Source organism: Mercenaria mercenaria, chromosome 10 (assembly GCF_021730395.1).
Source record: "Mercenaria mercenaria strain notata chromosome 10, MADL_Memer_1, whole genome shotgun sequence".
Taxonomy (NCBI): domain Eukaryota; kingdom Metazoa; phylum Mollusca; class Bivalvia; order Venerida; family Veneridae; genus Mercenaria; species Mercenaria mercenaria.
In genome coordinates, this window is record NC_069370.1 from 29,425,206 (window position 1) to 29,442,454 (window position 17,249).

The 17,249-nt window shown below is 33.5% G+C and overlaps 1 protein-coding gene across 1 annotated transcript; it reads right to left on the reverse strand.

Moving 5' to 3' along the window:
* Nucleotides 1-1,071: 1,071 nt before the first annotated feature.
* Nucleotides 1,072-16,882, reverse strand: LOC123560447 (uncharacterized). Its single transcript, XM_045352637.2, has 14 exons — nt 16,471-16,882; nt 8,538-8,684; nt 8,319-8,420; nt 7,717-7,863; nt 7,356-7,468; nt 6,837-6,996; nt 6,555-6,640; nt 5,343-5,499; nt 4,944-5,119; nt 4,152-4,263; nt 3,510-3,714; nt 3,020-3,119; nt 2,241-2,844; nt 1,072-1,751 (listed from the first exon to the last, which is right to left on the reverse strand). Exons 1-14 carry the CDS (start codon nt 16,577-16,579, stop codon nt 1,624-1,626), a joined length of 2,346 nt encoding a protein of 781 aa, XP_045208572.2. The 5' UTR covers nt 16,580-16,882; the 3' UTR covers nt 1,072-1,623.
* Between the last annotated feature and the right edge of the window lie 367 nt (nt 16,883-17,249).

A 17,249-nucleotide genomic window follows, 5' to 3' on the forward strand; every position in this document is an offset into this window, starting at 1 on the left:
ATTAGTTGTGTATCATTATTGTTGTAGAAAATTGCTTTTTTCGACGGCATGAATATAACGTCATTTTCATCAATTTTTTAGTTAAGAAACGGTAGTCATATACAGTTCATAAATTGCGTTTAGTTACCTCCCTTCGAGTGAAGTTAAATTTTAGAATAGACGGTATAAATACCAAACTTCTGTCAACTAGGAAAGGCCTTGTAATTTGAAAATTGACAGCCCATACTTTATATAGAGCATTTTTCTTTTTTTTTCCACAATGTTTGTTATTTGTGTATCAGAATATATATGGTATAGGTACATCGGGAAATCAGAATTGAACAGCTTGTATCTATTTTGAAATGTAGAAGCATTTAGTAAAATTGACACATTTTGTTTCACGTTCAGTTTGAATATTTCGCTATTATTTGAAATTTACATTGTAATCATTTCAACACTGATACACCTGGAAAACTATACTAGGCAAACATTATCTTAACCATATCAAACCATTATTTTCTAGAAATATACTTGTATCTGCTTGATTTTAACAGAAGTGATGCTATCCCAGTGATTAAAATGTTACAAATCAGGCCCATTGCAAAGTTTTGCACTGTTCCGAAGTAGATCTGTTAAAATTATAAAATGCTGCCATATTTTGAATATGATATAATTGCATCATTTCTCGTTTCCGAGAGTACCTAAATAAGTATGCCAAACACATAGATACAACAAACTATATGAAAACAAGTGTGTGTTCTCTATTAAATGGGCATGGACAGTCACATTACATGTTAACGAAAGCTAAAACTGGCTTTCCTAACACACCGACGTCTCTAGAAAGTGTCGCCTATCTACTGGTTCTGAACAATTACGTAGAGCAATCGCCTAAAAATCCTTACTTTCACGTTAGGGGAAGTCGCAAAACGCCACATATCTTTTTATCCAGATGTTTTCCAATACTTAAATTATCATAGAGAATACTTAACAGAGAAAGGCTAGTGAAGCAAATACTGAAATAGTAATATACATAGCCCAAGATGCCCAGAGTTGCTCTCATCGTATTGTTTCAGCGAGTAATTGCCAAAAATATCAAAGAAACAAGAAAATTTATTTTCCAAACAATGATGAGCTGTAACAGATGTAAAGATATATTTCAAAATAAAATATGTACAATAAATAAATTATGCCTCAGAAAGTACGACAGATATTTTAGCACATGTTCAGAGTTATGTGATGGTTGCATTTTTTTATGGAAGAAGTACATTGAATTATCCGTGTCACTGTTAAAACGGCACACCAGGTAGGTTTTGTTGTAGAAGTCTAGGATATTGTTTTACGAGCATCAGCCAATAAAACGTGTTAGCTTATATAGTAATTTAATAACTTATCTATCCGCCATAGAAGTCTTTGCCAACATGAATTATGGTGCTCTTGTCATGCTCACAAGGGTGTTTGCATATGGAAATTGTGGAGAATGAAATGAAGTTAGTATTTGGATATACTGTAAGTCGTCACAGAAATCCAATATAGGTACATGCTTCAACACTATTATCACATTTTGTTCGGATTATATGAATAATGAATTCGAAACTTTGTTTATAATGTATGTTCAGAAATAAACGTTATGTTTCTATGGAAGGATTAAGTCCATGCCAGACTACTTTGCCTTCTCCTGTCATACAGCGTCTCCTTGCTTGGCTCCACTGACTTCCCCGACTTCTTCATCGCTCTTCTAAATAACAGAGCCATTGTTCCAATAGCAGCAACACCTTAATTATTGAAACAGAATAATCTTTAGCACTCCTAACAGACAGACAGTATGATTACCAGCAATTTAATTTCACGGACTCTTAATTAAGAACATAAAATATATTCTTGTATATGCTTTGCCATTTTGTACATTGACAAGCCTAACACATAATACATTAACAGTGTTCTAAACAATTACACTTTGGCTGGGATATTCTTAAAATAGAAAAGGTTATGTAACAGACACATCTAACAAGTTACATATATAGATGTATAGATATTTGACATATCGTAATGCAAATTTGCAATCCTAATCACCAATCTTCAAAAATTAAGTCAAATTGAGCAATGATTCATATTCTCAAATATGAAAAGAGTTAACAATCGTGAGATTTCCATATGTTTAGGTACAATACCGGTAAATAAATATAAATCAATGATTAATAAAATTATGTTAAAGAATATTAAAAACATTAGATTGCATACATTAAAGTATACTATATACTAACCCACAAGGGCACCAGTAGAAATACCAACAACTATCGATGTCGTAGGAAGATCTGTGTTGTCAGATTTCTTGTCGTTGTTAGATTTTGTTGTTGTTGTTGTGATTGTAGCTGCTGGTGGCAATACTGTAGTTTTTGTTGTAACCCGACTTTTTAATGTCGATGCTGAAGATGAAGATTTGCTGATTGCTGACGGTGTTACTGAAGAGGCCATTTTTGCCACAGTCTTCGTAGGTTTTGTTGATAGTGTTGTAGAAGAAACTGTAGAAACAGATCCAGTTTGTTTTACCGTTGGACCTGTAAATGCAGCAGATACAGAATATTTTAAAGAAGACAGTGAAGTTGCTGAGGTGGTGGTTGACACTGACTTTGCTGTTGTTGCTGTTGTACTTTTGGCTGGTGACTGTGATGAGGAACCAGGCGTTGGTTTGGTGTTTACTGATGTTAACGGTTGTGTTGTTGAAACCACACTTTTGGTAGTTCGTGCCGACGTAGTAGCTACTGTGGTGGACATCGAAGCTGATGTAGTGAGAGTAGTTTGAGTAGAAGTTGTTGAAGCTGAGGTAGTGGAAGTTGTAGTAGTCGTCGGCGTGGTTAATGTAGTGGTCTAAAATAAATCCAGTCAGTCGATAAGTATTCATAAGTATTGTTCAAAAATTGATCACTTCATAGTCTTTGTATGAAAATTCATTATAATGATAATTTAAATTGAAACATATGAAAGCAAAATTGCAATAAAAGAGTTGACATAAAATATAGACGGAAGACAGCAATCTGCTTACCGTAAGATTCTTATCTAAAACCGTAAACCGCCTGATTTCAAACTGTCCTTGTGAGAACTGACGTGGTCCAAGATATGGTTTAGCTGTCACTGTCACCGTCCTGCAAATATATGTACATGTTCTTTAAAACGCTACCTTTATCTGGCGGAAAAATGAAGTAAGCAATACCATAGGAATAGAAGCAGGAAGGGCAGGAAGAAGGAGGGAGGAAATTTCTAAATAAAGAGTATTTGTCGGACAAACATGTATATGCACATCAACGTTTGGTCCCATTTTTTTATTTTCAAGGCAAGAATCCCTAATTGTAGGTTTCGTTTATTTTAGTTCATGACAATTGGAAACATATCTAACATTGTCAAAACATTTAGGGACAAATACCGCCAGGTTGGCTAAATATTGCTAGTATTCTGAGAATGAAGAACAGTTATGTTAAGCTTACATGAGCTATTCTCTAAAACTGAGTTCTAAATAGTATTCATGGTAAGCTTACGTTGTTTCACCCACAGTAAGTCCTGCTTTGATTACAAATTTTGCAGTAAAGTTTTGCCCTGGTTTGATCGTAGCTGACAAAATGTGAGGAGCTTGGGCAAACTTTTTATCGTCTTCAATTTTCACGTCTACATCTTGCTCTTTAGAACCTTCATTTACAACAGTGAACGGTATAGTCAGTGTTTCATTTTGAAAAAACTTAAGCCCTGAAAACAAAAAGAAAATGCAGTTTAAAGTATCTAAAACTGACGTAGGAGTTATCTGTACAGCAAATGTAAGGAACATAGAGACCTTTGTAATTTCGAAAAGACGATATCTGTCGAAATGTGCATGGTTCACATATATCCTGACAGTAAGTTTACATCAAAATAATTCGTTTCTTTTAGTTTCGACTGTTAGAGAAGTTATCCGATTTGTTAAATTTCAAAGGAATATAACTCATTAACTAGGCAAAGTACACACATATATAATTCTGACAAAATGCGCAAGTTCATTTCGTAGTGATACATTTCTGTACACTTGGGTCAAATCCCTCGAAAACTGTAGGAGCAATTATCCTTTCAAAGTTTCCGGGCGGACACTATATGCACCGTCCCGAATTCATTTCTGGTGGCATAAATACTGAATGAAAAGGTTGAATTACCTGTGAGGGAAGGCATGATAAGTTTAAGGCTAATTGGTGTAATAAGTATGGTATCAATCCGCCGGAACATGTGTCCTGATTTATCCCGGCCTTCAATGCCAACCATGAAGTTCTGAAAAGACCGATTTTTAACACTTTATTGCATATAATTATTACCAATTCAATGAGATTATGGCTGTTTTCTTTAACAATTACAATATTTGCATAATACTGTCTCTGTGCCAAGAACAAGATGCCTCCAGATTTTCTATTCTTAACTTCCATTTTCTTTTGTGAACTAAACAGATTAAAGTTATAGTAGATCAAGCTAAAAATTGTCAACATAGTCAGTACTCGTAACTATCAAAGTAGCTCGGCTAGAAGCATAATCAAACAAAAAAAATGGTATGAATGGGTCATCATCTGATTTGGCAGTATGAAAATTGTTCGAGAACGGACCATACACATACATAAAAATCCACCCATGTTCTTCTGAGCAGTATTTCTGGAAGGCCTATTTCTACTTTCCCAGTCTTTACATTTACAAACTTCTGCAAGTGTTTATTTGAAGCTGTTGACTTTAAATTGATTGACCCTCGTCGACTGTTAGCATAAAATATCCCGGAATCAAATTCCACTCCCTTACCAGAGCGGGTGTTTTATTAATCAAGTAAAGGCACCACGATTTGCAGGACACTTTGATCGTGGGACAAATTTAGCTGAAGTTCTTCCTCATTCACTACATCCGGAAAGTAGCAATATGACTTCAGCTGTCGATGTACATAATAAAAACAGTAAAATTAGAGAAATTACCTTTGTAGGAATCGCAAACTGCGCATGAAACATTGACTTTCCTCGTCTTCCTCCGACATTCGTTAGCGGTTTCATATCTATAGGTGTATTTTGTCCGATGTTAAATAGCATGCCCATTGCAACGGTCTTGACCTTAGCATACTCCGGTACTGTTATAGACAACTTGTAGGTTTTACCTAAAATAATGTCCTTTTTTGTAGTTTGTGTTTGCTACAGTGTGTTGTGTATCTGCTACCTGAACTTGGAATATGCGTTTAATTTCAAATATATGCTAGAACAACGTATGCAACAATGCATATCATTAAATATCAAGATTTTTAAGGTATTAAGGTATTATGATTTATCTAGATCATATTGATGGCTAACTCCTCAAGAATAAGCTTTTAACACTATATTTACCAACAATAGGCCGTCCATTTATTGGAAATTCACCAAATCCCCCAGGGCCTGGTTCAAGAAACTCGTGAGTAAAATCTACAGAACTCTGGCCATCCACTTTAATGTCCCATAAATTTGCGTCAAGTTTGGAAATCTTCCATGTACCGTAATCTGTTGGCTACAATAATAAAGAAATGTCACTGAAATTTCATAATGGTATACTTCACAATAATTTGAATATTTAACATTTCCATTCAAGCAGAAAAAGAAAACAAGGATAAAAGTCCACAGACTAAGAAAGCAGCCGCCCAGAAACCACGGAAACACAACTTTAGATTTAGATATTACGTTTTAATACATTTCTGTTCTGACTTATAGCTGAATAGTTAAAGAAAAGTATTTTGTTAACCAAAAGGCGATTCCTCAACTGAGATCAAGAAATTATATCCAGGGTAACGATAATCCTGTGTTTTTCTCATATCTGAGTAGTCCTATAAAACATTTCGAAATATGACTACCTATGCATGTACTTATACCTATTTATAATGTATCGTTTAATGAGATAAAAATCTAACTATATATTCATAATAAGAGCACCGCAATGTGGGGCAATATACGCCCGAAGGTGTGACCTTTGACCCCTAAGTGTGACTTTGATCTTGTAGAACATGCGCGCTGCAAGTGTTGTCGATGCGGTGAACATGTGTGTCAAGTTTCTTTGAAATCCTTCAAGGGGTTCATGAGTTACAGAGCGATGACTTTTGACCCTTAACTGTGACCTTGACCTTGAAGCGAGACACCCAGAACATTCACTTTGCATGTGGTCTCGATGTGGTGAACATTTGTGCCAAGTTTCTTTACAATCCTTCAAGCAGTTCAAGAGTTACAGAGCGGACACAAAACTCACTCATATGAATATTGACCCCTAAGTGTGACCTTGACCTTGAAGCGAGCCATCTAGAACATGCGCTCTGCACGTCGCCTCGATGTGGTGAACATTTGTGTCAAGTTTCTTTGAAATCCTTCAAGGGGTTCAAGAGTTACAGAGCGGTCACGAAATTGCTAACGGACGGACAGACGGACGAACACCGTATACATAATACGTCCCTTCGGGCGTATAAAAAGTACATGTTCTATCGAATATTTATGTATTTTATGTACATTACGATCTTTTACAAAGTCACTATATATGAAATGAGATATCAGATGCTGCATGTTATTTATGACGCTTACCTTGGAAAGATTTGTTTCCAGTAACCCTACTACGGTTCCAGCGCTTGCTTTACCGAGTAATTGTGGTCGATTTGGAGAAGGTATGCCTACAAAAAATTACACTGTCATAAATATATATATATATGTTTCCTTTTTAAACAGTTATGATTATATATGTGCAACCGCATTACAAGCCAGTAATGAATGGTAAGAAATACTTAGATTTTTCCCTTTATCATGCAGTTGAGACCCTAATACTATTCGCATATATTGCAATAGCATTAATTTTTGCTATAGATATACCTGAAGGAGTCATGGCAATTATAATCGGGTTAGATCTTTCAACTTGGGCTCTGAATATTAGTTGCGTCATTGTCTCATCCACTGGTATCCTGAACTGTTTTCCAGGTGGTGAAGTGTCCGAAAATCGCATGACATGCACCAAAGATGTCTTAATACTTTGCTGAAAAAGTAAATAGAATTATGATATGATACGTGTTGTTGGGCTTCTAATATTTTGAACCCAGCGTAACTGAACATGTTTCCATGTTAAAATTATAAATGAACTAGTATCCGATTAAATTTACTCTTCCACAACGTTAGTAAAATCCGTCAGAACGGAAATATACTTCTCTTCGATCTCTACCTAGATATCTAGTAGTTCCATTTAGGTCTGAATTACCTGTGGCAAAATAAATTTTCAACGGTGTTGGTTTTAAGAAATTGTGTGAGGTTATTTGATCAACTTAAAAAAAAGATTATTTTTCTAATTTACCAAAGACAAAGTTTTTTCATTAATTACAAACTGATATATGTTATTACCTTTAACAAATTTAGTGCTGATCCAATATTTTGTTTGTTTGTCTGTATAACGGAGCCGCCGGAGACATTTGCAAGTAGTTGATAAAAGTTTATTTGTCTTCTCTGGCGAGTATCTGCAAAAACGGATAAAGCGTGTATATACGAATATTTTTACCTGATTACCAATAAGAAAAACAAATCTAATAATGTTCTTGTTATTGACAAAGGTCACTTGGGCAAACGAGAATATACCAAGTTAATCATGATACTTTAAGTATGCATACAAAGGTTATATTTGTTACAATTGTCGGTATTATTCAGTATTGGAACTATTTCTAGTCTCATTGATATCAAGTTAACAATAAACTAGAACATGTATTACCATAATTACGGTCATGTAGATGGAGGATGTCAATTCGAAGGTCTCTCTCCTTTAGGAGCAACATCTGGGCTTCTGTACCTTCTGCCACATTTGATCCTTTCTCCGTTATAATGTAAATATGGATTCTTTTCTCTGCCATTTGTAGAACTGAATCAGAAATCTTTCATGACGATTCATATGTTTACCATACCCAATTACAATATGAATAAAAATACGCTTATAATTTGATGCACAGCCATGTTTACTTCTCTTCAAGTAAAGATGCGACATCTTCAGAGAACTGTTATTAAATTACAAATGTCAAATGTACAACCTATTCAAAAGGATCTGATTCGCAGCATGTTACGTATGATAACGATTAATAAACTGAACATAAACTAAATCACACTAAATATTAGTACCCCCAGAAATGTAAAGAAACTAGTAACAAAACCCAAACTAATACGTTCATATGTTCAAAATATGTTAGTAGCTTTCCAAAGTATCCGATGTACTTTAGGCTGATCACTTCGCAATCGGATGTTAGCATACACAGGTCTAGTATTACTGTCCACTATGTGTAATGTTATAGTAAGAAAAAGTAACATTCTGTTATTGGTTACCGTCAAGAATATCGTCAACAATATTGTGTTTTCTTTGATCATCTGTGTACTTGAAAACATCTGACATTTCACGTAAGTCCCTGATGATACTGATGCCGTGACCTACAATAAAACGTCAAGTTACAGTACATAGCAAGAGGTTATGCAATTTCTTCCTCCGTATAATCAAATTTAGTGGTTTATTCCGTTTTTCAAATCCAATATGAAAGACGCAAATACCTGCAATCTTGACAAAGACCTTGCTGTTTGTATTCACGACATTTTGAAGGAGTTCTTCGACAGCTAGTACATTTTCTGAGCTCAGCTTGTCAATGATGTATACATCACCAGATACTTGTGTGTCTTCTCTTAACTCGTCATTATGTTCTGAAAATTTAAAAAAGTTCTGCCCGTAGAGAAAAATTCTAGTAAATACCCTTAGTTTAGATTATAAGGGATGTAGATCGTCTATAATATAGGATATCTGCTGTTTTGTGCTGATTGATTATGTCGTCTTTTGTACAGCATTTTAAACAATTTAATAGGCATTTTTCAGACGTTTGAAAAGAATGTTTTATCATACTTACGTTACATTACACAAACATCTTCATATTAATGGTTTTTTTTAAAAAAATGTTTTCATGAGTATTTTAAGGAACTGGTGAAAATTAAGGTGTATGTATGCTAGTTATTTTTCATATAGGAAATACACATGCTGCTGGAAATATTTAAAAAAGGAACGACTGAACCAGAGTAACTATCCCAAATCAAAAGTGCTGTCCTTTTTCAGTCCTCACTTAAAAGCGCTAAACAATTAAATCTATGAATCGACCAAAACTATGGCTCGCCATTTTGACTGTTCCTGTTTAGTTCAATGACTGAGCAAACAAATACCAGCTTAAGTACAAACAATTAAATGTTATAAACTTGATACTTATATGTTTAGGTTTAGGGAGTGGAAGTGTTTTACTTGTGTTTTTATCTGAATTCTTCCTGGTATTTTACTTTTACCTTTTATCATTGAAATTCTTGTAGCAAATATGTTTTCCTCCAAAACAATTTCAAAACTATTAAATATATTTAAATGATTTGTTGACAATTCTGTTTTAAGAAGATATATCTGTGCTTACTTAAACTGATATGTTTGTTTTTATTTTAGTTTATGTTAATTAACTTAATTCGTCTACAGTATGTACAAATGGTACCATTTTCACGTCTTTTGGTAAAATGCGGTTCTAAGACTCGAAACGGATGCTAAACCACTAGGCTGTTGAGTGGGTTTTGTTGTGTACGTTTTCATATAATTCACTTCTTTTTCGATTGAAATATTATAAGCCTGTACTTGAAATAAACCTCAATAGCTTATTTGTACTTGATCAAAAGTGAATTATATCTGGCAAACATTGATGTACGGAACATGATGTACAGTCTGACATGTTTGTTTGTTCAAGTGTCCATTTCATGAGGTTGCCTTTTATTGAAAGTACCCTATTCACACAGAAACAAAATGATAATGTAAGTCATTTAAATACAACTTTAATCTTAAAATATGCTTGTTTTGCAGATAATATATTATGAAAATCCCATAATTGGCAGAGAGAGCTTAGCAGTCGGCCTATTTTAATCGTGCATGCCCATTGGAGAATGAAAACCGCAAATATCATTCCTTTCACTTTTTATTCTGAAATGGAGCGCATAATGGAAAACATGAAAAGTAAATTAAACCACTCAACATAAGAATTTGTCAAAGTAGTTCAATGCTGTGTGCACACAGTGTTATATAGGCAATTCATGTGTATTAATGTATTAATTCTAAAACGAATTGGAGGTGTTTCACTCAGTCGTAACTACAGCAACCTTTGTAAGGAAAAGAATTTCTCCGCTTCTCTTTCTCTGTAATGTACATGTATAATAAGTGTTTCCTACAGCGTTCTGTGACAAAGTTATTGAGCAAGTTTTCTATGAAGCTGGTCTTACTTTATTCCTTCTTTCATTCACGATCAATGTAGTGAAGCAAACATGAATGAATTCTCAATTTTTTAAATAATGTAATGAACAACATTTCATCAAGCCCGTACAGTCATGCATGTATATGTGGATCGTTTATAAGAAAGGAGTTGACCTTACTCATTGTTTATAGTTTACAAAGACTAAGCATTGGTATATATTTAGACCACTTTCAAATAGCAAATGAAGTATATATAAAATTGACTTTTATTGATGTTTAATTTGTACATGTATTTCATTATTTCATTTGCATGAAAAAATTTTGCCCTAGATTCTATATCTACTACAGAATTAATGTATACTTAGTGTCTTCTTTGCCTTCTTTTTCGTCTGGGAAATATTTATTTTGTAACCATTGTAACATGAATATAGATAAGAACGCTCATGGAAAATATTTCTGGGCCATACTCGGTTCTGTTAACTTCTGTTGAGGTACTAATGTAATTGAGAATGAATGGGTCTTTAAAGTTATCTGCCAGCGTATGTCGAATATCGAGTAAGGCTTTCAAAGAAGATGTAATTTATACCAAGGGACAAATGAACTTAATTAACCGTAAGAAAGAAAAAGAAAGCAAGAAAGCATTTTATATCGTACATTAGTGATGTCATGTATCAATACAAGTTTAAAGAAGCAAAACGTAAAGTAAAGATTTGACCGTCTTGGATAGCAAGAAGATTGTGTGCAGATTTCACGGTGGCGTAACGAGTCAAACTTAGGTTTTTTGGTGTAGGTGTATACATGTTTACGTCGGAATGTCTTAATTCTTCCTGCCTTTAACTTTCAATTCTTTACCTGTAACTTCAATAGCAACTTTATTGGTTTAACCGAGACGTTTCCACATGCGTATCATTTATATAGGGACTAAATATTTTTGTGTGTTTGTGCGTGGTAAACCCTACCTTTTAAATAATGCTCTGAATGGAACCTTAATACGCTATAAGACAAGATAAAAAGTTAAAATCCAGCTGGGAAAACACTGATACATGGAAGATGATGCATAGTGTGACATGTTTGTTTATTCAAGTACCGAATTCATACGGATGCCTTTCACTAGAAGTACCTTGTTCACACATAGACAAGAGAATCATACAAGTTATTCAAATGCAGTTTTAACTTTAAAATATTATAACAAATCCGTTTGTTTTGCATATAATATATTATGATAATCCCATAATTGGTAGAGAGAGTTTTGTACTGGGCCTATTTCAATTGTGCATGTCCACGGGGGAGTGAAAACCGCAAATATCATTGCTTTTGATTTTCTTAATCTGAAATAAAGTGCATTTATGCGTAATGGGCAACATGAAAAGTAAATCAAACCACTTCTTATCAAAATTCGTTATTGACATTAAATGCGGCTTGCAAATATAAGTACTTTATAGACAATTCGTGTGTATTAATATAATAATCCTAAGATAAAATGGAAGTACTTCTCCTAGCTGGAAATGAAACAATACTCTGCGTATTATGTATCCAATGGACACGGCGTTTTGATTATTAATTCTATATGAGCCGCACCATGAGAAAACCAACATAGTGCATTTGCGACCAGCATGGATCCAGACAAGCCTGCGCGTCCGCGCAGTCTGGTCAGGATCCATGCTCTTCGCTAAAGGGTTCTCTTATTGCAATAGGCTTTGAAAGCGAAAAGCATGGATCCTGACAAGATTGCGCGGATGCTGGTTGCAAATGCACTATGTTGATTTTCTCATGGTGCGGCTCAATTATAAATTTCATATTTCCAGAGTATTTTTCTACTGTTCTGCTGCCAAGATTATATGACATTATGAAGCTTAATTTTGTCTTTCTTTACACATCATCAATGTGGTTAACAAACGTGAACTATTTTATTACCAGTAGCTACTATCTCGTTTCAATGGGCAAGGATCTATAACAAACACCTGACCACGAGATTCTATCTCGTTTCCGTGGGTAAGAATCTCTTGGCGCGATATAACTAACACTTGACCACGAGATTCTATCTCCTTTCATTGGGTAAGAATTTCTTGGCCGCGATATAACTAACACCTGACTAGGAGATACATTCTCGTTTCAATGGGCAAGGATCTCTTGGCCACGATATAACTAACATCTGACCACGAGATACTATCTCGTTTCTATAAACATATGTAGTCGACACTATCTGGTAAAAACGAGCTAGTATCTCGTGGCCATGAGGTAAAGAAAGACATACACTTGTCCACTTAATTAAGTAACAAGTGTCTGATATATAATCTCGTGACCACGACATTCCAACTCGTGAGAGTGAGATATTTACCCCTGGGAACGAGATACTAACCCGCGGAACGAGATATATCTCGTTCATACGAGTTAAATATCTCTGGCCACGAGCAAGTATCTCGCGGTCTAGATTTGCTCTCTCGTTCCCAAGAGAGAAAAAATATACACTTGTCACCTCGGAGCTTCCGTAAATAAGGTATGAGATTGCAAAAATGGTAAAATCAACCTTTTGAATGTAGCCTCATAAAATTTAATTTGACGTCTTAACTTTTAGATATAAATGGTTGTTTGAACTGAAGTTGTTTGATAATATTTAATCTAGTGTTTATTTGTACATTTGACATTTAAACAAAACACTTCAGTTTCATTAAGTGCTGAAAGATATTGACCTGTTGTGGTGAATTATAAAGGGAGTTCAATTTATAGATTTGTACAGTCTGTTGTATATCGATAAAATATAATCACAGATTTATAAACAGCGGTGTTAGCTTATTTGGTATTTTAGATGCATAAAGAAGTTGTGAAATTCTATAATCTGTTCTTATCAATGTACAATCACAATAGATTATCAATTAAAGATTCAATGTCACACCAAAATAATGATAAAATCACATAAAAGTTCTGACTGTATAAACGTCTAACTATACCCATGGAAGATTAAACCTTTTAACCGTTCTGTGTCTGTTTCTTAAACGACTAAAATTCCACAAGGTACAAACTGAGCATATCGTATAAACTTAAAACAATACTTATCAACCGCGTAAATTTAAAATTAAAAAATGGATCTAGTCATGATGTAAGTTTACACTATATTACAGCTACTGATTGATTGATTTTTCCAGCCTATATGATAGGTATTCTATCTAGTAAATCCTTCCTTTCAAGACCATACTTACTTTGATGTGTTGGCATAATGCAGTTTGAAATGACGGTATACAACTCAGATATATGTAAATTTACAATAAAATAATTATGGTTATTTTTATATTACAAATTTATGGTGTTCCGTTGGACAATCGTGACATTCTGTTGAATACAATTCGTGATGTGTATGATGGTACGTTTATGAAAACGAAATGGCGCGATGATGAAATCGCGATGGTAAGATGGTGCAACAATTATACACCTGGATAGTTTCTTTTGCTGTTCAGTATACTTATACTTCTGACATACCAGTTTTATTACAATTTGTTACAATTTCTTAATGAAAATAATCCGATGCTAACAGACAATTACCCATTAAAAAGTTTTGTCTGTCGTAACAAATAAATGCACATTTGATTTAATCGGCCAACGGGTATGAATAACTTGCACAATACGTGATAAACACTGCATTATGTTATAAAGACCGGTCATGTTAATAAGTAGAACTGACGTGACAAGAAGTGTTTGAGGCAGGAATTTTATCAATTTATGGCTTTTAAAGTTTTAATTTTTCCAGGGTTTTAAAAATCAACACAACACGCATTGTTTTAAGTGTTTTTAATCCAAAATATGTTTTATTGCTATTACATGTGGAAATAAATCTGCTATGTACACGTCTTATATGGTGTCCTAACAAAATCACTGATACAAAACTGGACGGCTTATTTTTGAGTGCGGCTTATTTATGATACCTTTTTGCCTGTAGTGAAATGGTAGCTTTTTTTCGAGACCGGCTTATTTTATTTTCGGAATTTCAGGGTATCACGTTTTCATCATCGTACCATCACGTTTTCACCATCGTACCATCGCATTTGTACCATCGTGTCGTCGCATTTTTACCGTCGTACTATCGTATTATCACCATCGTGCAAACCACGTTATCATCATCGTTTCGTCACGTTTTCACCATCGTACCATCGCGATATCATCCTACCATTGCGTTTTTACCATTGGTCCATCGTGTTATAATAATCGTGCCATCGCGTTTTCACCATCGCACCCTCGCCTTCCGGTGGTGATACGCAGTGGTACAGTACTTTTAACAGGATGATTCGTCTGACTCCGATAAGAAAGGTACTTATCGCGACATCATGCCATCGCGTTTTCATTGTTGTACCATCGTGCCATCGCGGTTTAGGATTCAACAAAAATTCATGATTATCCAATCAGAATACCGTACAAAATGTATTTTGCAAAACGGAAAAAAAAGAGATAAGAGTTGCAAAAATGTGAGAATGCTGTGTTCAGACAAGAAGTGATAAAGACTCGGTTCAGAGAAAGCGATATTTTTCTCATTTTTGTTAAGAAACTTCATATCAGACAAGTTGAAATAAGATATCTTTTGAAAGTTTGACCAGGCCTCTCGCTATTGCAAACATTAAGAAAAATGTTTGATGTGGATGCTTTTCATGTTGTTGTTTGTTTGTTGTTTTTTTTTGTCTTTTTTGTTGTTGTTATTTTGGAGAATATAAATGCCATAACACAATTACGTCAATATCATGCAATTTGAATTAAACAAAAGAATGTGAAAAGACACGGTAAGAACTTTATCATAACATTCTTGAGCCTTAAACATCCGCATTAATAGTGTGCTGTTATAAAAATGAAATTTCATTTACCATAACGTTGTAGGTATAGAAAACACACGAAAACAAGAACAAATTAATCACAGTCTTAAACAAACTGTTTCATGTACTTTGCTGAACAATATATAATTCCTAAGGTTATTACGAACTGACAAGAATGGTTTTCGAAACGTATTTATTGAAATAAAGAACATGATAATTCAATATTGGCGCAATAAATATGGTTCTTTAGCAAAAGGAAATTCTTTACAATTTCTTCAAGAATTTAAAAACTTATATAAAATTAGTTTTGGTTATTCACAGAAACACAATAAAAGTTTCCTACGTAAACTGACAAAGTAAAAAAGGCAGGTATAGTTATTTATTCCGTACTCTTTGTACAAATCTCGCATGCATTTCTAATATCAAATTAAATTCCCTAATTTTTGTGTATCACCTGACAACATGGCCGACTTCGGTCATTTCGTTCATTTTAAGCAAAGGGGAATGGCTTTAAAAGTGATCAATTTCAACAACAATATCATTATTTTATTGACATCAATTTAGTTTTTTGCATTATAGCAATAGCAGACCAAACCTTTAAATTCAGGCAATAAATTAGACGTCTAGATGGTTAATGATAAGTATGATTTTGCCAAAAATGTAAATGGGGAGAAAAAAAACAACAACATAATAACTGAGTGTAAGCTTTGGTAATGGGACATTAATTCACCCTTGTCAATTTTATCAATTCAATTCAATTCAATTCAAATTGTTTGTTTTCGTCTCATCAAATGAACACAATGCACCATAATAAAATCACATAGAAGTGCATTCTTAACAGAATTATAAGATACGGGTAAGCATAGCTTAGTATAATGTATAAAAATAGCTCTTATTTACATTTATAGGTATTTGGCTTTCTTACTCATCTTTTGGTATAGTTTTTAAAAAATATAATGTTTCAAAGTAACTGTATTCAAGAAAGTTTTTTTCCTGATGAACATTTCCAGATTTTTCATCAACGCTACATGTACTATTAAATATGTTCATTATCATTAACAGTAATTTGGTAAGGAAGGTTTTTCTATAAAGATGTACAAACAAATTAAAATAATGTTTAAAATATTACGGAAAATAAAAGGAAAACGTAAAAAAGATTCTGTTTAGGATTGAACTTAGTTGTTACAACAGTACATATAAAGTTTTACTTTTAAACATTTTTATTTGTTTGTAATATTACTGTTTCCAATAATAAATTGTCATCCCAATAGACTAAGATAAAATAATTTATAGTTGTCTATATATATTTTATATAGTGTCCTATCAAATTGCTAATAAGTTGAGATATTTAATAATAGATTGAATACCTTAATATCAATATGAAAATGCATTAGACAACTGAAATGAAAGTTTTTAGAATAGTATCACTTACCATAACGATATGGACTATCAATGTTAGCCTCAGTTAGTATTTGTCCAGATGATATTACACAAAATGTCAGAAAAAGTATTAGTTTTGTCCCGCTTGATGATAAATCCATTCTGAATTTATTGTTTCCTTATTCCGACGCAAATTATTTTCTTCAAGAAGAAAACTACAAAATACCGTTTCAAATATTATTTGAAACTTAAATTCTACTTTTTTGGTTTAACGAAATTCGAAAGCAACAGTTTCCTTTAGGTATTGTACGTGCTTTGCTATATCCCGCGTATGATTTATTAAAAGGAAGTATGCACGGAATTTATTTAAAGCGTAAAATTTTTAATCACGTGACGTCTCGCTGAAGACGAAGGTCGAAAAACGGCAATAAGAAAGAAATATTTTTACACTAACTTGAAAAATCTTAAGTGTTCCAATTAAAGTTATTATGGGTGTTAAATAAAATTATATTTCCATCGACATTAAAAGTATTTTAAAGATTTTATTTTTAACCATTGACCACTCAATGGTTATTAATTGTATAAACATTGAAAAGATTGGGAATTTTAATATTTCTTGTTCAGATAATGGAATTTATCAATTCCAAAAATGACAAACACAGACGGTATAAGTAAATAATTGATACGTATCTGTCAAGGGTTTTAATACTACTTTGGGATAATTTTGAAAATGATACGACTAAAAAAAATCTGCACTTCCACACACTTGTACCCAGGACCTGAATTTTTTCTGGGCCCAAATTCATCAACATTATAAGTTAGAGATTTAGA

Coding starts and splice junctions, on each gene's coding strand:
- LOC123560447 (XM_045352637.2), bottom strand. CDS start 16,579: ATGGATTTATCATCAAGCGGGACAAAACTAATACTTTTTCTGACATTT. Junction 6,641..6,836: donor AATTGCCATGACTCCTTCAG/GTATATCTATAG, acceptor AATTTTTTGTAG/GCATACCTTCTCCAAATCGA. Junction 3,120..3,509: donor CTTACTGTGGGTGAAACAAC/GTAAGCTTACCA, acceptor ATATATTTGCAG/GACGGTGACAGTGACAGCTA.